At 36.2% G+C, this 26,721-nt stretch overlaps 1 protein-coding gene across 1 annotated transcript in view; it reads right to left on the bottom strand.

Annotated features, from left to right (window-relative positions):
- ST8SIA4 (ST8 alpha-N-acetyl-neuraminide alpha-2,8-sialyltransferase 4) overlaps nt 1–25,179 on the bottom strand; it is a 133,795-nt gene extending 108,616 nt beyond the window's left edge. The window contains exons 1-2 of the mRNA XM_044662588.1: nt 25,052–25,179; nt 17,027–17,158 (exon numbers count right to left, since the gene is read on the bottom strand). Of these exons, the coding sequence (XP_044518523.1) occupies nt 17,027–17,158; nt 25,052–25,164 (245 nt within the window). The 5' untranslated portion in view covers nt 25,165–25,179. The remainder of the gene's footprint in view (nt 1–17,026; nt 17,159–25,051) is intronic.
- Nucleotides 25,180–26,721: the final 1,542 nt, after the last annotated feature.

The following is a 26,721-nucleotide window of genomic DNA, read 5'->3' as shown; positions in this document are numbered from 1 at the left end:
ACTAACAGTTAAACTCCTGAGAAAGAATCACTAGAAGCAGGGAGGGGAGGAGAATACTTCTGCTTCTATATCTTCTCCCTCCCTTCCTTTGATTATATAGGAATCCTATGACTTCAGAGATCAGAGGATGTGGACTTATTCATTGGCATCCTGGTCCTAGGAAAGAAGGATTCCAGGTAGTAAAGCACATGTACTATCTAATCTTAAGCTCACTTTCTCCTAGACTATCTATATTTTTACTTTTAGAAGAGTATGCCACAGACTTCTGAGAAAATTAATACCAATTTCCAAAAGCTAATTAAATTTGGATATTACCAACTGATGATGATGAAAGGAAGCCCACTGGTGGGGGCTCATGGCCCATTGGAAAGATAACAATCCCCTCCTGCCTCACCCTCTAGGTGGCTCCTAAAACAAGATGTAGCATCTGCCCTCTGGGGACCCAAGTAGGGGTTAGGAGAGTATGTCCAGACAAGTGCTACACAATTCCCACATAATTAAATTCAGCATATTTTTTCCTATATTTTAAATTCAACTAAGAAAACATCCTAGTTACAACTTGGGATCTTCAGCCTTGGATAAAACAATTTCCAAGCAGAGCTGTATGATGTAGCATGCATGAGAAATTGAAAATAATGCCTCTAAATGGGAAGTATCAAGATGTAAGTGTTTAAGTTTTGATGTAAAAGATAAGACACTGAAGTTAAAAGCACTCATTTCTCAAATTAAATGGATTATGAAATATTGTATAGATTAGTATGTTTGCTCTGTCTGTGAAAAATCAAGTTAGTCATAGAGAAGGTTATAAAAAGAAAAAAAATCAATGTTTAAAGGTCATTGATTATGTAAGTATGTAGGACAACATCATTTTCTTATTTACCTTTTTCACACCAGAAGTAGCATCATTTGCATATGGAAAGGCCAAGAATTCGCTTTGCCAAGGTAATGACTGCCTGATCAGCATCATGTATCTCTGTTCCTTTTTCCCATTCACTTAAATGGACAAGAGAGAAATTCAGAAATAAAAGCTACGGGAACTTTGAAGTCTAGAGCTTTTTGGTGGTTTGGGGAGACCAACCATTTCCTGAGTTGTAGCCTGCCTTTCAGAAAAGTAAATTTATGAAGTACATATAACCTAGTAGTCCCCAGAAGTTAGGGTTAAGTCTCTGAACAAGGACCCAGAGTCATCTCAAGAAGAATTGGGGGGATTTCAAGGAAGGTGGGGGAAACTATACCTGAGAGCAATGACTTGCTGAGACAATACTACCCTTAGTTCTAAAAGACTTGTCACTTGTGGCTTAGCAAACCAAGATATGCTGCTGGTGGTCCTAGAATAATGGTGTTGGTTTTGTCTAAAAGAACTGGCTAAGAGAGAAGTACCTTGGCAGCATCTAATTGAGACTGAGACCCTCAAAGGTTCATGAAAATAGTCCAAGAACATCGGAGCCATGAGTAGCCCCTATTTTCATGCACTTTGGCTGCTTATTTTCCTTTCATGGGTGATTTGTTACTTGTGATTTCTCTGTGTCTACTTTCTCTATTGATACTATGTGTTTGGATATTGTTTATGAGGGAAATGTTATATTTCTAATTATGCCATTTCAGTAAATGCTTTGGTCTGTGTCCTCTCACTATTGAAAGAGGAACAATCTGTGAAGATTTGAGTTACTTTTTTGGAGGGGTTAACAGAGGTTCTACATCTAACCTCCAGAAACACAATTTATGAGTGGGAATAGAGGGTGGTTTCTCAGAGAAGGTGCCACGATTAAATGCCATTGAAAGAATGACAACCTGACTGCTATACATAAACTGGAACTCAGGCATTCAACAATTTAAGGGGAAGTTGAAAATAAAATCTGTCTCATTACAAGAAGCCAAAGGGAAAAAAATATCTACGTCAGATACAGTAACAACAGAAAGAAAACTAATCTAAACATTAGGACTCTAAAAAAGACAAGAACATTTAAAGGTTTGATTTTAATGTGAAAGAAAAGAGGAACCTGCACAAGTCCCAATTCATGATTAAGTTTCCAACAGACTTAAAGCAGAATGTATTTCCTGTGCCCCACTTAAAAGAAGTAATTGCTCTACCCTACCCCCAACACACTTAGCCCCAAACAAAAATGAAACAAAACCAAACTAAAACCATTACTAAAACTATTAACTGTATAAAACCATTACTCTGTACTTGATCTGTATTGCTCACTATATGCATCTACACATAACTTCATTAAAAAAAGTTCTTTTATGCCAATCATTTCTTAATATGTTCTTCCCAGCCCCACCCCCAAGACACCTCCAAAATTCCTTGGTTATGTATGAAATATTTCATTGCATGGTCTCAACAATTCAACCAAGCCAAAGCAAAAATGTTTTTTTTATCTGTTTCTTGGATCAACTGAGATTCATTTCTAAATTTAATCTGCTAAAAAGCAACTTTTATTTACATTAGTGTACCACTGTGTACCTTGGTAACTCACTATTTGCACTGTATCAGGGCATACAAATATCCTCACATTTCTACTAATTCTTAATATTTGTGGTTTGGGGGGCATAATTATGTATTATATTTATTTAACACAATTTGTCTTTGCCACAACAAAAAGTGCTGTTCAAATAGTTTTGTGGGTGTGGGACTTTCCTTTCTGTCTCTGACATCCAAAGAACATAACATTAATAATGAGAATGATGGGCCAAAACATTTGAATGGTTTAGTGAATTTTTGCATATTTTGAATTATTTTTTAAATGAGTTGGTCATTTCAAAGGTTTACCAAGAAGTCAGTGTGCCTGTCTCTCAATCTAGTACAAATCGAATCCCATGAGTTTCAAATTCAATCTTTTCAAATAATAACCATTTTTTTAAAGAGCTTACTAGAAGAACCTCTGATTGTGACTTATGTTAAAATTAGCCCAAAAACAGTTTGCCTGAAAAATAGGAATGGAATGCAAACCAATGAATCTGATGTAATACGGACACCCCAAAAAAGAATTTGATTTTGGGCTACTAAGGGATACGAGGAATAAAATGATAATCCTATTGTATTCTGCTATGTTAAGAGATCAGATTACTTCTGATTTATTGAATTTCATTTTAGAATTTTAGTACTAGTAAACTAGAAAGTATTCAGAATAAGACAGTAAGAATGGTGAACCTTGAGTCCATAGAAGAAGTGGATCAAGTGAAGCAACTAGGTATATATAATTTGAAGAAAAAGAGTCATGGGACACATGATAGCAGATTTCAAGTATTTGAAAGGATATGAAGAATATTCTATGTGACTCAAGAAAGCAAAATCAGGATGAATAATAGAATTTTCAGAAAGGTCATTTTGGACATGATAGGAAAGATTTTCCAACAATTAGAATGATAATTAAGAAGTAGTGAGTTCCTCCTCACTTAAGGTCTTCAAACAGTCTCTTTAGAGCCACGTTAATTACTTTAATTTTGAAATTGCTGTATAATGTATAAACTTTTAACTAAAGCTTTCAGAACCTTCAAAGAATAACTAATACATCTAACAGATAAAAATTCATGATGACTACATGAGAATCTCTTCTTGATTAACAAGAGATGTAGTTGAAACACAGGTAGGACGTTCTCTGAGGAATAAATGATAATGAAGAGACTAGCTTAAAATATATGGGTAGAAACATATTCCAAAAATTTGGACACTGGTAAACTAGAAAGTACTCGAAATAAGACAGCAAAGATGGTGAAGAGCCTAATTTTAATGTGTTTCACATATTAATTTTTTGGTAATATATTGGAGATTTTATGAAAAGATTATAATGCTAGCTTTTTATTTTTACTACATTGGAAATTATTCAAATATGGTTTAATGGTACAGCAGAGAGCATATTGATACTAGAGTCAGAATTCAAATTCTATCTCTGTTTATCATTGCTTCTTCATCCTTAAGTAAGTCTCTCAAACTCTGCCAATTGAGTCAGTTTCCTAATCTACAAAAATAAGGAAGTAGGTATACATAGTCTTTGAGATCCCTATCAACTCCTTAACTACGATGCTAAGTCCCTGTATCTCAATGAATTATGATCAAAGCAACATTGTCAATTTCAAAATCTTCCAAGAATCAATATTAGTCTTAACTATATTAGCATTAACTAACGCTCTTTGCAACCTTATAGAAAATAGATTTGAATACCCTTAACAAAGATAAAATATTGCTACTGAGTAAAATAAATCACATAGAACTGTGAAAAGAATACTGCCTCTTGAATTAGAAGATTTCAGTTCTAACCTTGCCTCTGATGCTCCTTATATGTGTGATCTTGGGCAAGTCACTTAACTTCAATGGGCCTCAGTTTCCACTACTGTAAAATGAAGGAAATAGATTCTGAGGTCTCTTCAAGCCCTTATGTTAGATCCTAATATTCAAAATAAAAGTCAGAGTACTCAGTTTTTGAAGTAATAGTGTCATAGAATCTACTTGGAAAAAAATCAAACCAACTTTTTTTACATTTTAGAAATTTTATTATGATGTGACATGCTGACTTAATAACCACTACTCACTGCCATTTGTAGACTTTAGTATGTTTTATGTACTATTTGTTCATTGTACATTTTTAAACAAATTATTTGTTCATTGCAAAGACCTGACAACTGAATATATTATTCAAGATTGGTTCAGTATGTTATTGTGTGTTTCCTTCTCAGTTTAATTGTTAAGAAGAAACTATGAAATAACAGCACCAATTTTCTATTCATACTATCAGTTGCAATAAATTAGTACCAATCACCTTCTAATCAGAAATTTGAAAACAATCTATTCTAATTTTTAAGGTGGTATCAAAGGTATAGCAGGGAATCATTTGAGTCAGTTTATAATTAGTATTTTTAACTTCAACATTCACAAAATAGCAAGATATATACATAAAGCATAATGCAAATCAACAGAACTCCAATTATTTAAAGTTTTTTTAAAAAGGAAGAATTGAAGAGCTGCATTATCCCCTTGAGGATCTGTGAACTCATTGGTCTAGAGATTTCTTTTAACAACACAGATCACACACCATCCTGGTGACTCTTATCCATGTCCTTCCCTAAGTTCAACACTTAAGCACCCCCTAACATTGAAGAGGATGTGGGGCTAGTTCTTCCATTTCTGATGTTATCAGAATATAAGAGTACTCAAGCTATCCACTTGTCATTCCTGGCCTTCTTTGAGTGACCAGCCAGCTCCCGAACCTTCAAAATTCATATTTCCCATTGTACTGATTAGATTTGTGTTGATTAATAATTATATGTGTCCTGCTTATAATATTCATGTTATACTCAGTTCAATAAGGCGCCAATTGTATAAAATAACTGTTAGTATTGCAAAGATCTCTTTTGTGAAGAAGTTTATTTTATTTATATAAAGAAACTAACCTACAATAAAGTTAACAGGTCATCTGCATATATTCTACTATTAAACAACTCTAGGAATTAATATTAAGACATTTCTAAGTATAGAGAACAGGCAGAGAAACAACTCTATAACTATGGACAACTCATAAATTTCCTGGGGGTATTGAATAGATATGATAAATTAGAAAGATTTATGAGGTCTACAATTCTGTATAATGTTTAAGTCCTATAATCTTTGATCTTTGAATATCTTTGTCTGAATGCATTAAATATTTCTCTTTGCAGGAAAAATATTATATAAATCAAATAGTGAATAAGAAGAAATTATAAATACGTACATCATATTCCCACTCTAATCAAGTCATTTAACTGCTTTGCCTGGGTTGCAGGATAATATACAGCATGTCACACAAGACAGTAGTGATAAAAATGTTTTATAAATCTAGTACTAAAGAACCCTTTAAAAAAAACTATAGCACTGTAGGTATTTAATAAATGTTTGACTGATTGCTTAAAATAGTATCATCATTATCATAATTAACTACCTCATGGTAAAATTTTGAGAACAAAAAAACCCAGTCACCACTACTCTATGCATTATCTACTTCTACTCCCAGGCCACAGAATGTTCCTAGAGAAAATAACAAATCTGTACTGAGGGGACCTGCTATAAATTTATGCTATCTAACTTTAACTGAGCTCTTGTAGCTGCTCAACAACATTGTTATTTATGTCTGGTCGATTCCCTAAAGTACTCTCCACAGTAACCCTTGAAAAATTTTCTCCACTTCCTACAAGCTTCAACTCCCAACTCTTCTCATTTTCAGTAGATATCATCACCTACTTTTACTTTTTGAGAAGCTCTTGATTCTCTGACTTGGAAGTTCTTCATTTTCCTTTCTACCTATAACCAACCACTCATCATTCCCTCCAGTTTAAGATGAAAAAGTATCCTCTTCACAGGCTAAAATCCTCAATCTGTCCTTATAATTCTAGGTTCATCTTTCCTATTCTAATAAATCATTCCTTATTCATTCCTGTTCTGGCATTCTTTAATCTTTACATTTTCAGAGACTATATTCACAAATATGTAAAGATTACTCCCACATACACATCCCTTTTGCGGAAGGCTGAGTAGGAATTCTAAATCATGGAATCATAGAATTTTAGAAGCAGAAAAGTATTTAGAGATTAACTAGTACATCTCTTTTAGTTAGTCAAAATATATATACATACATATATATATGTATATATATTAACCATATTAACCATTTGCTATGTGTAAGCACTCTGTTAAAAGCTGAGGACTCAAATAAACAAAAAACACACAAAAAAAACAATGTGCCCTCAAAGAGCATACATTCTAACAGGGGAGACAGAATGCATATAGATTTGTATATACATGATACATAGAGTAAATGGGAACAAATCTAAAGGTGGTGATGAGGGTGTGAAGGGAGAAAGACAAGAAAAGCCTCTTGCATAAGATATTATTTGAACCCAGTCTTGAAGAAAGCCAAAGAAATTCAGAGGCAAGGGTGAAGATGGAGTGCATTTTAGCTATAGTAAGCAGGCAGTGAAAATGCATGGAGTCAAGAGATAAGAGTATCTTGTGTGACAACAGCTAGGAGGCCAGTGTCACAGGATGGTAGAGGATATATAGGTGAGTAAAATATGAGAGGGGCAGCTAGATGGCACAGTGGGTAGAGCTCTGGACCTGGAATCACGAAGATCTGAGTTCAAATATTGACTTGGGGCACTTCCTAGCTTTGTGACCCTGGCAAAGTAATTTAATTCGCCTAACCTCAGTTTCCTCATCTGTAAAATGAGCTGGAGAAGGAAATGGACAAACCACTCCAATATCCTTGCCAAGAAAACCCCAAATGGAGTCACCTGGAGAAGGTCAAGTCTGAATAACAAAATGTAAGAAGCCAGGAAAAGTAGGAAGAAATAAGGAAGGTTTTTAAAAGCCAAACAGCATTTTATATTTCATCTTGAAGGTAATGAGGAGCACTTGGAATTTATTGATAGGATGGATGGTGACATGGTCAGGCATGAGCTTTACAAAAATCAGTTTGGCAGCTGAATGTAGGACACTGGAGTGAAGAGAGACTGGAGGCAAGGAAAACAATCAGCAGGTTATAGCAACAATCCAGGTGTGAGGCGTTGGGCCAGTGAAGAGAAGAGACATATACAATCTATGTTGCAAAGGTAGAAAGTACAGGATGGCAACAGATTGAATTTGTGTGGTGTGTGTGCTGAAATGAAAGTTGAGAGTCAAGGAGACTGGAAGAATGGTAGAATTCTCCAGTACCTTTAACGATAAGAGGGAACATGGGAAGAAGCAAAGGTTTGAGGACAAAGATAATGAACTCAGTTTTGGACACGTTGCATTTCAGACGTTCTGGGGAAATTCATTTCTAGAGTAAGAGGAAAGTGGAGGTAAGGAGAGAGGTTAGGTCTGGGTAAACAGATCTGAGGCTCATATGTATTCAATGATAATTGAGTTTATGGAAGATGATGAAAACACCAAGTGAAATAGTAATAGGGAGAGGAAAAAGCCAAACAAAAATCCTTGAGAGACACTCACACTTAGTGGTTATGACCTGTATTAAAAAAAAATAGCAAAGGAAACTGAGAAGGTAAACTGACAAGTAAGAAAGAACCAAGAAATAACAGAAAAGTCAAGAAGGCAGGAGGGTCATTAGATTGAGGAAAATTAAGCTTTTCAGATGAGGAAACTCAGTCTAAGAGAGGTAACTACTTCTCTAAGGTAATATAACTAGTAAGTCTCAGATCCGGGTTAAGAAATAAAGTATCTGGACTCCTTGATTTCACTTACATGATCTTGCTCCTGGTCCTCTATGCTCCTCCTCCTCTCACCATCTAATGTCTATTCCAAGGCTCCAAATAACTTCTACCCAAAATATTGTGATAGCATCCTAAGCAGTAATGCCTTACAATATCTTCTGCCTTTTAATGAACTTTTATACATTCATCAGATTAATCCTCTAGATGCACACAAATGACATCACTCTTATTCAAAAATCTTTAGTTTTCCCTTCACTGACCCTAAAATAAGTTATACCTTAACTAGTCATCAAAAGATTTCCACAACTTAAAACAAAGGCTTTTTCAGCCTTATTCCACACTATAGACAGTGCAGTCACACTGGACAATGCTTCATTCACAGAACATATTTCACATTTTTCTACTTCCATGCTTTTGTTCTTGTCATTTTTTAAAAATCCTTCTTCCAATGCTTTCTGTTAACCCCTACTCATCCTTCAAGATTTAACTTAAAAAATAATGCCTCGGGCAAATGGGTGGCTCAGTGGATTGAGAACCAGACCTAGAGACAGAAAATCTTACGTTTATATCTGGACTCAGACACTTGAAGTCCCAGCTATGTGACCCTGGGCAAGTCACTTAACCTCCATTGCCTCACCCTTACCACTCCTCTGCCTTGGAACTGATACAAACTATTGATTCTAGGATGAAAAGTAAGGGTTTTAAATATAATAATGATGCTTCCTCCTTGAGATTTTCCTTGATCTTCCTACCAAAAAGTAATGTTTTCCTTCCTCATCTGATCTACTCAATTTAATTCACCAAATACTGATGTGTAAAGAAAGCACTATGCTTATAACTGATCATATATTACCATTTATTGAAGTTATTCTTGTACATAGTGGAATGAGTTTTTGACTTGGAGTTAAAAGGCTTGAGTTTGAGTCCAATTGTGAAAAAGTTGCATAAACCGATTCAGTCTTGGTTTCATTATATAAAAACAGGAATAAAAATGTTACCAATATCCATCTCACAAAGTTTTGTGAAGAAAGTACTTTACAAATATGTCCTATTTTTGTGTTTCCTCTTTTCTACCACATAATAAAGTACTTTTTGTGGTTCTTTTTTTCTGTTTTTAAAATTATTAGAACTTATTTACAAGTTTCTCAGCCCTTCTCCCTCCCCTCCCCACATCCTAGAAGGTATCATCCAAGAGATCAATATGTATATGTAAATTATATTTTTCATGTTTCATTTCTTCATTCATGTACTTTCTTTTGTGTCTTTCCATTTTTCAGTTCATTCTCTGGAGGTGACATTCACAATTTATTCTTCCAGTATTAAATCTTTATCTGTGTATAATATTCTCTTGGTTCTACTCATTTCTCTGTTCATTATCCTGTGTAAAGTTCTTTCTATGCTTTTTAAAAATTAGTCAGCTCATTATTTCTTATGGCACAGTAATCATTATAAGGTTCTTGAAGAGAATGACCTTGTCTTAGTTATCTCTATATCTACATTGGTATCTACCAGAATTTTATGAGTATCCTAGGTATAAAGAGCCTATCATACACTATTTGAATTATCTATACCTGATGGTACCTTTTTTTTTTTTTACTATTTTGGTTCAACTTCTATCACTTAGAATGAGATCCTTGAGAGGCAGGAACTATTGTGCCTTTCTTAGAATTCCCAGAATTTAGCAAGGCACATAGTAGACAATTAATAAAGGCTTATTGATCAACTGATTTCATTAATGCTTTCTCTTCCCCATTCAACATCCTAACATAAGCATATTCTAAGGTTCAATCCTTTTTTGTTGTTGTTGTCCTCTCTACTCTTCCCATACAATATCTCACCTTTTTTTAAAACTTTCAACTAAAACTTATAAAGCAAATCACTTGAATTTCTGTCCTCCTTTGAATATCAGTTCTACATTTGCAAAGTCCTACTATATACTCCCAGGGTTTGTCCTACCACTTTCCAATGAAAACCAATACCACTGTCTCATTGTTACATCCATGCTCTGGATTCTTGAAGGCTACATCGACAGAGCACTAATGTTGGGCTTCCCAGGACAGAAAAGTTTTGAGTATGGACCCAGGAATGGATTGTGTCTATTGGCCAAGGTCCAACATTAATGAAAAGGTTCATCAGAGGTTTAGCCACCAAATGAAACCACAGTACCTTGTGCATACTAGGCATTTAACAAGTACAGCATCTATTTAATTGAATTAAAGGTCTTTTGGAAAGTCTGGGGGGATTTCAAGGGAGTTGGTTTGGTTTGGTTTTGCTATAGCAACTCATGAATCACTTATATAAAAAAGCATCTGAGGAAAGAGTTCCTATAAAGATGTAATCACAGATCATTGTTTGGGATATGGAATTATGTTTTGCTATCCTCTCAGACTCAACATTTTAAAAACCTGTAACTTTATCTATCTCTATCATTGATAAGATTCTCTACCAAAATTTCCTATTCCTGTTAATATTACAATTATTCTCCCAGGTATTTTCCTCACATATCTTTCTCTTTCTTTACTTTCCAACACCACCGAATCAATGTCTTACTGATTTTTTCTTGATAATTTATCTCACAACCATCCTGTCCATTCCATTTTCATTGCTATTGTCCTCTTTCAAGCTCTTACCATTTCTTCAATCAATCAATTTAAAAGCATTTAAGTGCCTAACACTGTGCTAAGAACTGGGGATATAAAAAGCAAAAACCAGGTAACCTTTGCCCTCCAGAAGCTTACCTTTACTCAAACAATACAAACGTAACTGAGTACATACAAAATACAAAGATGATTTGGAGTGCGTTAACAGATAAAAGGAATTGAGAAAGGCTTCATAAAGAAGGAGTCAACTGACTATTTTTGAAGGAAACAAAAGTTTCTAAGAAGTAAAAGTGAGGTAGGAATATATTCCATGCATATCCAGTCTTTCTTTCTTGAGCTCTAACTTCTAAGATCAAATATAAGCTTCTCTGTTTAGCTTTCAAAGCCGTACTTCTGGAAGATTTTTTTTTTTATCCATCCCCTCTGCCCCCCCTCAAAGGGCTACAACTCTCATGTGGGCCCTTGTCACTTCTTGCCTAGATTGCTGCTATATTCTTTTAATTGGCCTTTCTCTCCCTGTCTACTATCTCCTTTTCCTATTCTATCCTCTATGTCTTCCCCAGGTACATCTTCCTAAAAGGTTACTTAGATCATCTCACTCCTGATGAAAAGCCCTCACTGATTCTTTCCTATGAATTCCTTCCGTGCCATCTGGAACAGTTCTAATTAATTTTCATAGCGCTTCATAATTGCATTTCTATCATTTGATATCATTATAGCATTTTATCATTTGAATTTTACAACCCTTCTCTGGTATATGTTACAAATATTTTTATCCCTATGTTACAGATGAGAAAACTTGGGTAAGTTCCTACTAGCTTGTATGTAGCTAGTAATAATAATTGTAAAATCTGATATTTTCATAAAAACCTAAGGTGTTCAAAGTACTTTACATATATTATCTCATTCAAGCCTCAGAGTCTGTAAAGTGAAAGTACTGTCCCTGCTTGCAATGAGAAAACCAGAGGCCAAACACTTATGAGGACAATAAGATGGCACAATGGATAGAGTGCAAAGACCCCGAGTCAGAAAGACTCATCTTCCCAAGTTTAAATCTGTCCTCAAACACTAACTGTGTGCTCCTGGGAAGTCATTTAACCCTGTTTACCTCTGTTTCCTCATTTCTAAAGTGAACTGAAGAGGAAAATAGCAAATCTCTCTAGTATCTTTGCCAAGAAAACCCCAGATGGGTTCACAAGGAGTTGGACATGACTGAATAATAATAAACAGTTACTAATTGGCAGTCAGGACTCAAATCCAAGTTATATAGCTCCAAATTTACACTTTTCTCACTATTCGAGGATGTATTTAAGTACTTTTCTCATGCTACAATATACATCATTCATCTTATTTTTAAGTGTGGAGCAGAGAAGGGATTTTTTAGTCACAAATAATGTGGTAGCAAGGTATTAATACTCCATGATCCCTTCACAAAATATGATACTTCTCTCTGCCTCTTCTGACTCAGAGAGAGGTACTCACACTTCCTTTAAAAGGATCACCAAGTATTAATACCTTTTTATTATAGTAATACTTCTCGTGGCTAAATCCACTGACATTAATTGAGGGAAGAGAGAATCAAATCCTCCCCTCCTCTACACGTGAATACATCTTAATCTCCAGCTTCCTGTGGGAAAGGCAATATTCAAAACTATTCATCGGATCATAATCCTAGAGCTGAAGGAGCATCAGATAACATTCCTTATAAGATACTTATTTTGCATATTAGAAAACAAAGATCTAGCCAGGTCTGATTAAATAACCTGCCAAAGTCTAAAAAGAAGTAAAAATCAAAGGTGTAATTTGTACCCAGATCCTCAGATTCTCAGATTCTAGAAAAAATGTTCCTTCTACAACAATATACTGCCTCAGAAGTATTTTGAGTCCAGCATTTCTGAGGCATGGAATTAATTTCAGGAACAATCAGACCAGTGAAATATCACAGGCAAACAGAAAGAATTATTTGCGGCAGCTGAATGTCAAAATGGATAGATCACTGGACCTGGAGTCAGGAAGACTCATCTATCCTTAGATATTTTCTAGCTGTGACCCTAGGCAAGTCACTGAATCCTGTTTGTCTCAGTTTCCTCATCTGTAAAATGATCTGGAGAAGGAAATAGCAAACCACTCCACTGTCTTTGCAAGAAAATCTCAAATAGAGTCATGAAGAGTCAAAACAACTGACCAACAACAACAACAAGGGATTATCATCTATGATAGTTTATTAAATTAACAATAGCTATTTGATTTTGAGGACAAAAGTTAGTTTCTTAATTTAGGTAAGTAAATTTTGCTTTAAACTTATCATTCAGCTTCTAACAGTACTAACTTGCACTATGCCAACCACGTGATCATTCAAGCCAAAGATAAATAAGATCTGTTCCTTGACTCATAAATATTCCCCCACTCCAAATTCTTCACTATGTATGAGCACTACTCATCACAGACTTGGCATTTTTTATAAGTGTTAGTGTAGTGAAATGATCACAATTCGGGTCATAAGATCTTTGAAACTTCACATTTATACTAAAGTTGTATCTAGACTTAGCAATCAGAACAAAACAAATGAGAAATCAACCTTCCTGCCTGTTTTCTACTTCATTTACATGATATTAAACCACTTCCTGATATTAGCAGAAGGGTAAGGAAATGCTTTTTGGTGACATATATAGATATGTACAGTGTACAATCTGTAATGGCAAGATGTAAAAAGATACAAACCAATTACCACACAGATTCTCCCATTTTTATGAGTAGACAGCCAGGCAAACAGAAAAAAGATGAATTTGATGACTCCCTTATGCATAAGTTCTTAAGATAATAATGAGAACAACAAGAAAGAGAAGTCATATCTACATAATTTTTTAAAGTTTATAAAACCTTTTTCTCATAGGAGTCCTGATAGTTTATGCCACCAAAAATAAAAAAGAAGTTTCATCTTTACCTGTGACAATTACCAAAATAAATATGTTGAGAGCCCCCTTATTTTTTCTGATATAGCAACAATATATATTGGAAAAGTTTTAGAAATAATTGCAAGTAAATCTGCAATATCCAATTTAACAAACATTAATCAAATGCTTACTATTGTATTCAGTTCTGTGTTTGGCCCCAAAAAAAGGCACAGAGGCTAACAATATATTAGAGAAATTATCCCCTAAAGTCTTGCTCTAGTCATATTGTTGTCTCAAGGTGACCTAGGGATCTTGAAGGTTCTCCAGTGGAGTGCAAGCACTGACAGGTACCACAAGCTGGAGAAATTTTCAAGTAACTATGTAAAGATGAACCTTATCATGTTCTAATGACTAATTAAGCTTTGGGTGGACTAGTTATCAGGTTAGCCATTTGGTGATGACTCCTGAATGTCACTGAAGTGATTGAGGAATTATGACCTATGATCTTATCAATGGAAGGGATATAATACACACCAGCCAAATCACAGAACCTTGAATTACCTAAGTAGAAGAAGTCATATGGTATGTGAAAAGCAGTGCCAGGTAATGCAAAGAGTCCTAATGAGATCTCACTTCAAGTCAATCAAGCAATCAATAAGCATCATAAATGCCTACTATGTGTTAGACATTGTGTAAAGTTCTGGAAATATAAAAAGAAGCAAAAGATAGTCTTTGCTCTCAAGTAGCTTATAGTCTAATGGGAAGACACAACATGCAAACAAATATATCCAAAGCAAGCTATATGTAAAATAAATAGGAAATAATTAACAGAGGAAAGAAATAAAACACTTGGGAAAGGCTTCCTATAGGAGGTAGAATTTTAGTTGGGATTTAAGGAAGCCAAGTAAGTCAGGAAGCAGAATTGAGGAGGTAGAGTGTTTTGAGCATGGGAGACAGCCAGAGAAAACACCCAGAGCCAAGAATTTCAGTGTCTTGTTCATGGAAAAACCAATGTCACTGGATTGAAGAGTAGATACATATGTTGGGGAGTAAGGCTTAATGATACTAGAGAGGATGAAGAGAAATAGGCAATGAAAGACTTGGAATACCAGAGTTATTTTGTATTTGTTGCAGGAGGCAATTGAAACCAACAGTCTATTGTGTATTTTTGGAGTGACATGATATGACCTGAACTTCAAGAAATCTCTTTAGTGGCTGAATAGAGGTTAGATTGGAAAAGACAGAGATTTGAAGTAATCAGGACTACATTATAACAGTCTAGGCATGATTTTGTAGGGAGGGTTTGTTAGAAAAGACAATGAGTTCAGTTTAAAATGTCTACTCAATGTCCAGCACAAAAGGTTTAAAAGGCTTTTAGAGATGCAAGATTAGTGGTTGGTAGGTGGTCTGGGGCAGAATAGCTAAATTTGAGACTCATCAGCATAGAAATTTAATTAAACCCATAAGGACATGATGAGGTCACTAAGTAAAGCAGTTTGGAGGAAGAAAAGAAGGCTTAGGACAAAAAAATCCTGAGGGTCACCTATGGTTAGAAGACATGATCTAGAGGAGGTTCCAGCAAAAGAGACAAAGAAGGAGCAGTCAGATAGGTAGAAGGAGAACTAGAGAGAGATATCTTGAAAACCAAAAAAGAAGAGAGTTTCAAAGAAGAAAAACATTATCACAGTGTCAAAGTCTACAGTGAGGTCAAGGTAAGGATTAAGAAAAGAACACTGGATTTGGGAAATAAGACATCATGAATCATTTAGGAGGCTGAAGTGTTGGTGGAAAAAGATCAGAAGCCAGATTGTAAGAGGTGAAAAAGAAAGTGGAAGGAGAAATAGTGGAGGCACTTACTGTAGATGGCCTTTATGAGGAGTTTAATTAGGTAAAAGAGAAATAGGATTATAGAGGGGATGGAAGGATAAGTGAAGGTTTCTTCAGAATAGGGCATATTTGTAGGCAGTAGGGAATAAGACAGTAAATAGGGAGATTGAAAACAAGTGAAAGACAAACAAATGATCACAAAAAAACCTATAAAACATATAAAGTGATGCAAAGTGAAGTGAGCAATATCAGAATATTGTACAAAGCAACAACAACAATGTATGACTTAACTATTATCAGCAATGCAAGGATTCAGGACAACACCAGGTTATCCACTGCTATAGAAGGAACTGGCTGAATATGAACACAGATTGAAGCATACTATTGCTCACTTTATTTCCTATGAATTTTTCTCTAGTGTAAGCAATATGTATTTTCTTTTGCAACATGATGACCATGGAAATATGTATGATATGATAACATGTGTATAACCTCTTTAGGAGGGAGAAAGGAAGAAAACATGGATTGCAAAATACCAGAAAATGATTACTAAAAATTGTATTGACATTGTATTGACAAAAATTGTATTGACAAAAAAAATACATGAAAGAGTGGACATAATAATGTGAACAATGTGTTGGGGAAAGAGAATGGAATGGGATCACTTAAAAAAGTAGATGGGTATTAAAGTCCTACTATGATGTCTATATTGTACAATGTATAATCATAAATAATCCACTTTGGCCCTTTTTACCCTCATTCTCCTTGTCCCTAACTCAGAAAGAATACAATTTTAACTTAAATTCCTTCAGAGTTGTGTGGAAAGCACTTTATAAACAATAGAGGATTCTAAAGATGAATTTTCTTAATTATAAAAATGGTCATGCTTAATCTGTCTCTTCAAGGATTTTATAGTCCAGTAAGGGAGACAAGACAGGGACAAAAACAACTGCAATACAAATTAGGATTCTGTGAGTGCACAGGAGAAGTTCAAAGTGTTGATGAAAGTTCTGAAGATGGATATTCATTCTGAATTAACAACTACTAAAAGAAAACTATATGGAATATCTGAAAGCAATTGAGATTTTAATTTTAGTCTTTTCTTATGAGGAACATATCACATTAAAACCTACATATTAGGGGGCAGCTGGGTAACTCAGTGGATTGAGTATCAGGCCTAGAGATAGGAGATCCTAGGTTCAAATCTGACCTCAGACACTTCCTAGCTGTGTGACCCTGGGCAAGTCACTTAACTCCCATTGCCTAACCCTTACCAGTCTTCTGCCTTGGAATATAATTCCAAGGCAGAAGACTGGTAAGGGTTTTTTTTTTTAAAACCTACATATCAATCATTCCTTAACATACAGATGACATAATAATTTGACTTTTATAAGCCTTGTGCATTCAATAGGCATATATCTAATAGAGTATTTTACTAAAATATAAATTTTAAATTATTAATCTAAAGGTCTAGATGTGTTTGCTAACAACAAAGAATTATATGAAATGTGCTATCTTACTTACCTTATCTCCAAAACCAAAGAGGAATTGATTTTCCAACCTTCTACAGAGTGCTGAAAGATTGAAGATCCACCTTTTCGAATGATTTTATTAGAATTATTGATCAGTGGTCTATTGGAACACAGCTCATCATCTCTGAAATGTAACACAGAAAATAATTTTTTTTAAGTTGGAAAACTCAAAAATTTTCAGAAGCATTCCAAAATAATCTAATCTGAATATATGATAAAATAGATACACCAGCAAATGTGACCCCAATAAAACTCATCCTATTGTATTTATTAGGGATAGGCTAGAGGGGAAGGAATGGTAAAAGTGGGAGATAACTATAGCAGAATATAAATTCATATATAAGAGAGGAAGGATATGGCTTCCCTCTTTCTTATACCCTAATCACTTTGGTTGGTAAATCATAAAAAGTACTCTCTTTATGAGGTGTGGACATCTAGCCAGTTAAGTCAAATATGCAAATAAATTTGACAAGCCACTGGAATATTTAAACAACTAGCTCCTCGACGAATTTTTAGAGTTCCTAAGTAGCACAGATTTCAAGTAAACTGTGAGGGTGGGGACCAGAAGGAATTCTCTCTAACACCATCCTCCTTGCTGAATAAGTAGCTTTGAAGGGGAACTACTCAACTAGTAGGAGACCCAATACTGATTTCAGAGTACCCCTTATTGATTTCAGAGTATACATACACACAAAGATACAACAATTAGCCTCCTGACAGTCCCTGCAGTATCAGTTGTGGGCTGATTTGATTCACATGTATCCTATATGTATGTACCACTACTGTACTCTTTAAGTGAAAGCCCACTGTTCCCCCAGATGCTATGTGTATTTGTAGTACTCCCTGGGTTTATGGGAGGAATGAGTTGTAGTCACTGTTTTTACTTTGCCATAATGTTAGAAGCCTTTGCTAAGAGTCAGTTGTATCCACTGGTTGATCCTTAACAGTTGTGGAAGTTCATGAGCTACATAGTTTTAGTAAGGCCACCTGGAACCTGAAGAAATCACCCCAATAAGCACCCAACCTGCAAATCTGAAAGTGGTACCTGGAGAACAGCTCCAGTGGGTGCTTTTTGGAATAAAACCATGTTTACTTGAGGAAAGGTCATAATTCTTAAGAGTCATCTATTGAAATGCCTATACTCTTCTCTCTTCAGACCACAAAAATGTATATACAGTTTCTTCCTCTTTTCAAGCTAATTGCAGAGTTAATTGTTTTGCACTCAGTCCTCAAAAGATCAACACAATGAGAAGGTTGGTCCTGAACTGAGTAGGTGGGAGCTGCCCCCTAACAGTTCACATCTTCAGTTCTAAAGTACTAAAGAATCAATCCTTAGGAAACTAAAATGAATCAGTCGTATGCTCAGATGTTTTCTTATTGTTTATATGGCCTGAGACATTAAAAATGCAGCTGCTAATGATGAGACAATGAGCAACCAAAAACTTTCTCCAAAATATACAGTTATTCCCTGACGTATTTTATTGACTTTTAAAAAATGTTTAGGATTTTCAAAACCCTTTTGAAATATAAGAAAGATCTTTACACAATCTTCTAGTCATTCTCTAGTTATTATGCAGGCAAACCTCTTCCACTATCAATGGAAATTCTGCCTGGGCAACAGCTGCTGGATGAATTCTGTAATTGGAGGCTTACAGTACTGTATTTTGTTTTGCATTCTTTTAAAATGATGTAGTTAGAATTTGAAGCAGTGCAAATGAAAATCTGCAGTCAACGCCCCCTCCCAAATTTAGAGTTCTTTTAAAATTAATATCCTAAAATATCTTTACTGATGAAAATGATACATTAACAAGCCCATACATGGCTAATAATAATCATCTTACAAAGGTTGCTTGAGAGAGAAGGGAACATAAGGTATAATTTAGCATTCAGTGGCAGTGAAGTCAATTTTTATCTTCTAAGCCTAATGATTGTAGGTGTCCACAAATGAAAATATAGAGAGATAGAAAAGAACATTTGAACTTTAGTAGCTGTTTTTTGAGACTATGAATGGTTAAGTGCAAATATGTTATCCGTCTTGGAAAAGCAACACAAAAGCACATGTTGTCCTAACAGTAGGTCAGCAGCAGCATCTTTCCCTAAGTGGAAACTGTCTCACATTAAATAATGTGTTTGTAAAGTATTTAGAATGATAAAAATGCATGTTTTGTTATCACTACATTCATCATGACTCTGTGAAAAAGTAAAAATTGAATATGAGACATACATGTGCAGAATAATTGATGACCTGGGATCACCTGGTGTGATATATTTAATACACAGAGTATGCTGAAATACAGATTTTTAAAATGAGAAATATTTTTAAAAGAATGTGAGGAGCTATTGATCCATTATCATATTTAGCTCAGTTGCTAGTATAATTTTCCCCAAAAGATTGTATTGTGTTTATTTTGTATGCAATTTATACAGAAGGAAGGGGAAGGGAATAAACACTGATATAACACATACTGTGTACCAGGCACTGTGTTTTACAGTATGTCCCTTGATCTTCAGAATAGTCCAGTGAATTAAGGACTGTTATTATTCCCATTTAGAGAAAACTGAGATTGACAGAAGTTAAGTGACTTGCCAAGGGGGAAATGGCCAGTTTAGTGTCTCAGGTCAAATATGAACCCAGGTCTTTCTAACCCCATACTCAGAACTCTATCCATTACACCACCAGTCCAGTGTACTATGCTTCATGTTCATTTATGAATGTTAATTCCCTCAATAGAATGTAATCTTGAGAGAAGGACTCTTGTTACTGTATCCCTAACACCTTCCACAAAACTTGGCAGAGAGTGGGCACTTAATCAATGCCTGTTTATTTCATATTTTGCTCATGGAAATTTTGAAATATGCCTAGATCAGTGAACTAACAATATGACATGCACTTTGCTTAAATTTTATAGGAGTGGCTACCTTCTGAACCACAACCATGACAGAAGGCATTGTTAGTTTAAATTAAACAAACTTCCTCAACTACCTTCTAGTCACTAAAAGCAATGAGGTCTGAAACAGGAGTGTACTATTTGAGGCTGACTTTTTCTCTACAAATTTCAATAGCTCCTCTGAGTATTTAACTCATGACTATGGTAACATCCTGCCTTATTAAAAAGTATTTTCCTTCCAGTCTATGCTTTGTACAATAATACCAATCTTATTTTCTTCTATCCAGATAAAACAAAATTTGCAAACAACTTCAGGGAATAGAATTCTCTCAAAAGCCTATCCTACCATATGATGCAATACACGTGCCTCAAGGAAAATTAGCAAAATACATCAAAAAAAGTATAAATTATACTGGAAGGAATCTTCCCTTATACTAAGCTAAGAATAATTCATTAAACTTATCCTCTGTATGGCACTGGTAACTGGAGCTAGTCATTAATTATATTACTAGTATATAAAAATAATATTTACTCTTTGAAATGCTTCTCATGCATCTTCACAATTTATTTGACAAAGTTTGCAATATATTCCAAATATAATGCAATAACACAATTTTACTCATGCTTTCTAATATCATTTTATCCCAAATGTTGTGCAATAAAATCTACTACAAAACTTTTTCTGCACAATGATAAGTTTTGATACTTGGTGTAAATTCTACAAATGATCATGTAAGTCTGTTCATCACACAGAAAGATCAAACTGTTTAGCCTTATCATTATATAATGTTGAAACAGTGGCATATGACAGTAAAGGATTTCATTTTACTTTCATAAGAACTCTAATAGTAATTAGGAGAACTTTATGTATATATGCATATGTAGAGAATATGTATATATATACACATATATAGAATGTATGCATGTATGTATATGTGTATATGGGCGTATACTATGTATGTACTATGTAAACCAAATTAGAGAACTAAAGTTTGGATTTCCTGAAATTCAACAATAGGATTCAACTAGAAATAGCACTGAACTAACTTTTGGGGTATAGGAAGAACACTACATAAATGGAGAATGCATATACTAATGCTAATGGTATATGTAACGTAAGTTACACAAACACACATACACACATACTTTTTTTAGCTAACTTAGCTGAACATGAGAGAAAATGTCTTAAAGTAACTATAAGATGGCATACTGGACAAAGGGATAGCCTCAAAAAAAAACAAAACAGGAAGATCATTATGCAAATCCCTCCAGATATATACTGTCTGTGTGATCCTGTGCATTCTAAGCAACAATCTATGCCTTCCTTTTGCAACTATCAGAAGATACTGATATGCATTGGTCGAAAAAATTTCCTTATAGCAACTTACTCATAGTTCTAATCTATATCCCAGTTCCTATCCTAAAGAAAAGAGTATCTTACAAAGAAGTCAAGATAGCTTATAAAGGCAGAAAGAAAACATAGTTACTATCAACAAATGTGTAAGTAACATATACCATATTTCCATTAATTTAACTATCTACAGTATTTATCTTCATTATTTGTTAACTTCCCTTCTAAACATGAATAATAGAGCACAACAATGAATGTTGCCGATAAATATAGTATTAGAAAAATCATCTCATAAAGACTTTGGCCAGTCAACAAAGTCAATGAAATAGGTTACATCTTCTCAAATGGTTACCAGTTAATGGAAATCAGTCAACTCAAAGAGCATTCTGGCAGAAGTCTCAACAAGAAGTCAAAGAATCAGGGATGCAGAGCCAGAAGAGATCTAAGAGATCAAACTAATCCAACTACTCTCATTTTATAGATGACAAGCAAGGTGATATAGTAGAGAGTGATAGAGCTGGGATTTGAACCCAGCAAATCTAGCTGTATTTCTCCATATTACATGGCTTTGTTTATGTTTAGAATAACTGAAATTTCCCATTGGTCATAATAGTCTTGGTTTAGCAGCTGCTGTTCAGAGAATCACCAAATTTCAGAGTTGGAAAAAAAAATCTCTGTAGCAGTCTAGTCAAACCTGTAGTCTAAGAATTAAACTTCCTCTCTTCTCCCATTCTTTCTAAAACATACTTGACAAATGTTAGACAGTCTCTTCTTGAAGACTCACTGAGAGGGAAAGCACTAGTTCCCAAGGAATCCTACTCCATTTTTTATTAGTTTTCATTGCTAGGAAGGGCTGAGAGTTTTTCCCTAAAATTAAGCCTCAATGTGCTTCTGTTCAACTTTTACTAGCCCTGACCTCTAGAGTTAAACAACCAACCAAAATAATAAAAGTCTAATTCCTCTTTCATATAACGGACAATTCTTCAAATAAATGAAGGTGAGTGTCTCCCCAGGATTCTCTGCTTCAGGCCAAACTTTCTCATTTTCTTCAACCAATCCTCACAAGGATTCCACTTACCCTCAAGGAAGGCATATTGGGAGAGTAATGGTAAAAGTTGTATTAAGCACAGCTGTTCTCATTATTTCTCTCCTTTCCCAGCTATTGCTTCTTTAATATATTTGGAAACTAATGTTTCAAGGTGTTACTACTGACTCTAAGCTGAAATTCCAGGCCCTCCCAGAAAAGGGAAAAAGCTTTAGAGAAAGGACACTGGAACTTTCCAGAAACTAATATATAATTATATTGTCTAGGGTCTCTTCCAACTCTAAACCTCAGCTCTAAGCTGTAGATGGCTCTCAGACATACCTCACTGCCCACCTGCAATGCATGTAGTGCCCCCCAAAGGCCAGCGACTGAGTCTGTTGCTTAACTCAGATTTTTAATATTGGTCTGGACACAGAACTGGGCTTCTCTACCTGATCAATGTGAAACAAACAACTCTGGATGCTTTAGGGCTTCAGGGGAAGTTTTGGGAGGAGAAGGTAGAGGAAAACCTGTCATTAAAGAACTGCATTTATTAAAGCCTTATACTAGCAATTCTATTAGTTGTGGCTATGCTGAGATTTAGGAGAAGCCCCAAGGCTCTTCCCAGGATTCACTCTACATCACACCAAGTTTCATTTCTGGAAGAATGGGAGAAGCCAAAGGCAAAATAGGTTATCTATCACCAGTTAGTGACCGCAAAGCTAACCCTGACACCCAAAGAAGAATCAATGGGGTGGGGGGAGGGGGGAGAGGCGGCTGGGGGCAGCAGGCAGAAAGCTGAGGGCGGAAGAGGGGAGGCTCCGATGGGCTCGCCACACAAAACAGTAATATAAAGGAGGAGCATGCATTGTTTTATCCAAGCCACACAAGTCCCTTTTCCGAGAGATACTGGTTACAGGCAAGCTATACAGCTCTGCAACTCCGCGCTTTTTCAGATAACACCGAAGGGAAACCGCAGCTCAGGCTCTCGAGGGTGCACAGCTCAGCACCCTCAGCTGCAACAAGGGCCCGCCTACGTTCTTCCTCCGGCTCGGGACTGCAGCCTCAAGTAACGAAGCTTCTTAACTGCGGATGAAAGAGAAGAGCATGCCGGCAGCACCCCAGGAAGGAGTAGGTGAGGCACCGGTCTTAGTCCGCCGAGATAACACGCTCTAGGCAAGCAAAGCAAAGAGCTTTAAGCACACGCTGTATCTGCCTCCGTCTCCAGACGCGCCCCTCCCACCCTATCTCCCCTGTGGAGAGAGCCAGTTTGACCACACGCCCCTCTAGTACTGAAGACATTTCGCTGTTATTTCCACTTACAAAAGCTTGACTTCTGGAAATGGCTTACCATTCGAGGTTCCCAGGGAGAAAGAGAGATCCTCTCTCCATCTATGGAAATCCCCTCATTTTCATCCATCAATTTGCCAGAGACCCCCTTTGTTTGATAGAGAGATAGGTCTGCAGGGTTTACCCCATACTCTCCGCCCACAGTCTCCACCACCACCACAACCCCTCCTTCACCAAAAACGTCCTCTTTGTCAAATGCTGTGTCCGGTTTTCTCTCCCCCCCCCCCCCCCATACATATACTCTTAGACCATCACTCCCCTCCCCCTCCCCGCCCCATCTATCTTTTACGCATTTTTGATAACCAAGCCTTTCAAACCTTCCTCTTCCCCCAAGCTACATTTCTAATACACTGACTTCCTCTTAGGCTAGCAATGTCTACCTAGATGAAAAATTCCCTCTCCCCTAGTCATCCTCTTAACTTAGATTATTAGTCCTTAGGGAGCGGTTGCCTATGCCTGGGAATGAAGTGCACGAAGTTTGGAGTGTATGTTGGGGAGGGGGGGGGGAGCACTCTTTAACAGGGGCATGCAAAGCCTGGGTTTAAGTGGATTTCACTCTGAGTAAAAGCTAAAGAATAAAGAAACTAGCAGAGATGTCCACTAACAAGGAGTTTCTGAGGTTAGTTGTCTCAGGAGGGAGACCTGTTTCCAAAAATGAATTTTTAACCGTCTTTACACCCTCGCAAAAAGTGTGCATGCTACAATAGAAGTAAAGTTGCAGTAATCTCCTGGGTAAACTTCGAAGTCATAAAAAAACGGTGAGGAAGGAAGGGCGATACAAGATAATCAGAGACCTTGGGATGTTCTTAATCCATTTGCCCATCTGAATGAAATGAAGAAATTGAACTGAAAAAAAAAATGTTATTTTGTAGCGCTCTGTAATCTAGTTCTTAAAGCTGCTACCAAGATGTCAAAATCTTTAGCTTCTTTCAAAACAAAATGTAAATAAAAACTGAGATACTAGCTGTAAGCAGTTAGAAATTATGGTAGACAGATATTTAGGAAGAATGAAGGGAGGAAGGAGAGAGGGGAAAGGTAGTTTATACTTTTTTGAGTTTGAAAGCTCGTCAACTATTTTGTGTATCAAGAGGGCAAGGTAAATAAAGACCTCACTTGAATTCTACCTCGGAGATTAAAAAGGAGTCCCTCCACTAACTCCTTGTTTACATATGAGTAGTTACTTCTCCTTTGACTTCTTTAGGCTTCAAGACCGCACATACACAGCTGAACTACTACAGAAAAGGATTGGGGGTTGGGGAAACACACATTTGAGTAGGAGCCTATTTTATTTAAGAGGCTAAACAAAGCACACAAACATACACACACACCCCTCTCTCCAGCAGTTCCTTCATCTACATTATCATGTCTTCTACCGCTTTTGTTAGACCCACACTTTGCATTTACCCTATGAGTTGCGTTTCCTGATGCTCCTCAGTTCTTGCTATTTCTTTTGTCTTATAAACGATCAGGAGGATACTTATCGTGCAGATAGTCCACCTCTTCCTAATGGAGCGCATCTTGCCAGCCCAGGGAAATCCTTTTTTCCCCCCTTTTACACCTTCGTTTTGCATAAAGATTCCGTTTGGTGTGTAGGGGGTAGGATGAAAATCTATAAAATGAGAAGGAAGCCTGGAGCTCTGATCACAGGAGATCAGGGACACAGAAGACAGTGGCAGTGGCAGTGGCTGCTGCTACGACGACGGCGGCGGTGGCGGCGGGTGTTCCTCTCATGCTAGTGAAGAGGTCGGAGGTTTCCACTGGAGCCCTAGCTCAGCTCTGGGTCCCGGGGCGTTCCCTATAGCTCCGCGCCTGCCTCACTCATGCTCTCCTTTCGTTTCACATTAAACACCTTGTGAGACTGAGGTGGCAGAAGCTGCAGCTGGGCTCCAGAACGTCACTAGCCCTTCCCTTTTCCTAGCAGGGAAATGATGAGCAGAAACCAGCCAATCGCCGGACGTAGGGGGCGGGGGCTGCTGATTCCTCCCTTTGCAGGCCGGCCGCTGTTTTTTGTAATTGTAACATTGCCTTCTTCTCTCATTGTAACCCTGACTGAGACAGAAAACGGCCACACCGCTTAGCAACTACACACGTGTCGAACAACTCTTAGGGAAGTTTTCACACCATCTTGAAGTACCAGAAGAGTAAGTTTATGAGATCCCATCTAAACTTCTAAAGGAAATACAGGTGCTTCTATGGATTCTCATCAGGAGGAATATACATCAGATATAACTGTCCAGAGGGGAGAAATTTTAAAAGATTTTGCAGTTAGTTGACAGGGAGATTCCTCACTAAAATGTCAATCAAATCCTGATTTTGACTTCATAGAAAAGTGAACATGACCAAGAAATAATGGATGAATGTAATTTATAACTTCATATTTAAATATTTAAATGCTTTTAAAAATCATGTCACTAAGATAATCACCAGTCATCTTATTATACATGTTTAATTTTATTTTTTTCATTGTAAGTTGAGTTTTCTGTGTACCCCATGCCATAGAGGACCCTGTTCCACAAAGGACTTCTGCTCAGACTCCAGAATGAAATCTTCCTGGAGCTGACCTGACAACAAAGAGGAGAGTTAAGATTCCTTATTCTGTCTGGCTTGTTATGTTCCTCCCTATAGTAGACTTCTGAAGAAAATATCTAAAAATAAAGCTTTAGATATAACTCACATCTAGGTCTCACAGAAAAGGATTAACAGTTATAGGTACTTAATAGGTGCAACTACCAGGCAGAGGACAGGCTATTTATTTTTTCTTCCATAAGAGAAATGCTTAAAACTGAAATGATGCATTAAAGTACATATTAATTAATACATAAAGCATAAAAGGAATCCATTATCACCATCTTTATAATCTCTGTAAAAATATTTTGTGAGACTGCTGAAATTCTAGACCAAGCTAAGAATGGCTCTTTATGGTTCAGCATGAACTTATTGGAAAGTCATCTCCTAGAAGTGGTGAAGTTTTAGGAAGCTGGACAGCTAGAACTGACAGCGTCTTCTGATTTCTGGAACTCTTGAGGTTTCAACTAGGTCTAAAAAAATGCTCTTTTTTATGGTAATGTTTAGAG

This window comes from Gracilinanus agilis, chromosome 1, assembly GCF_016433145.1.
Source record: "Gracilinanus agilis isolate LMUSP501 chromosome 1, AgileGrace, whole genome shotgun sequence".
NCBI classification, from domain to species: Eukaryota; Metazoa; Chordata; class Mammalia; order Didelphimorphia; family Didelphidae; genus Gracilinanus; species Gracilinanus agilis.
This window is presented reverse-complemented; position numbering and strand designations above follow the sequence as displayed.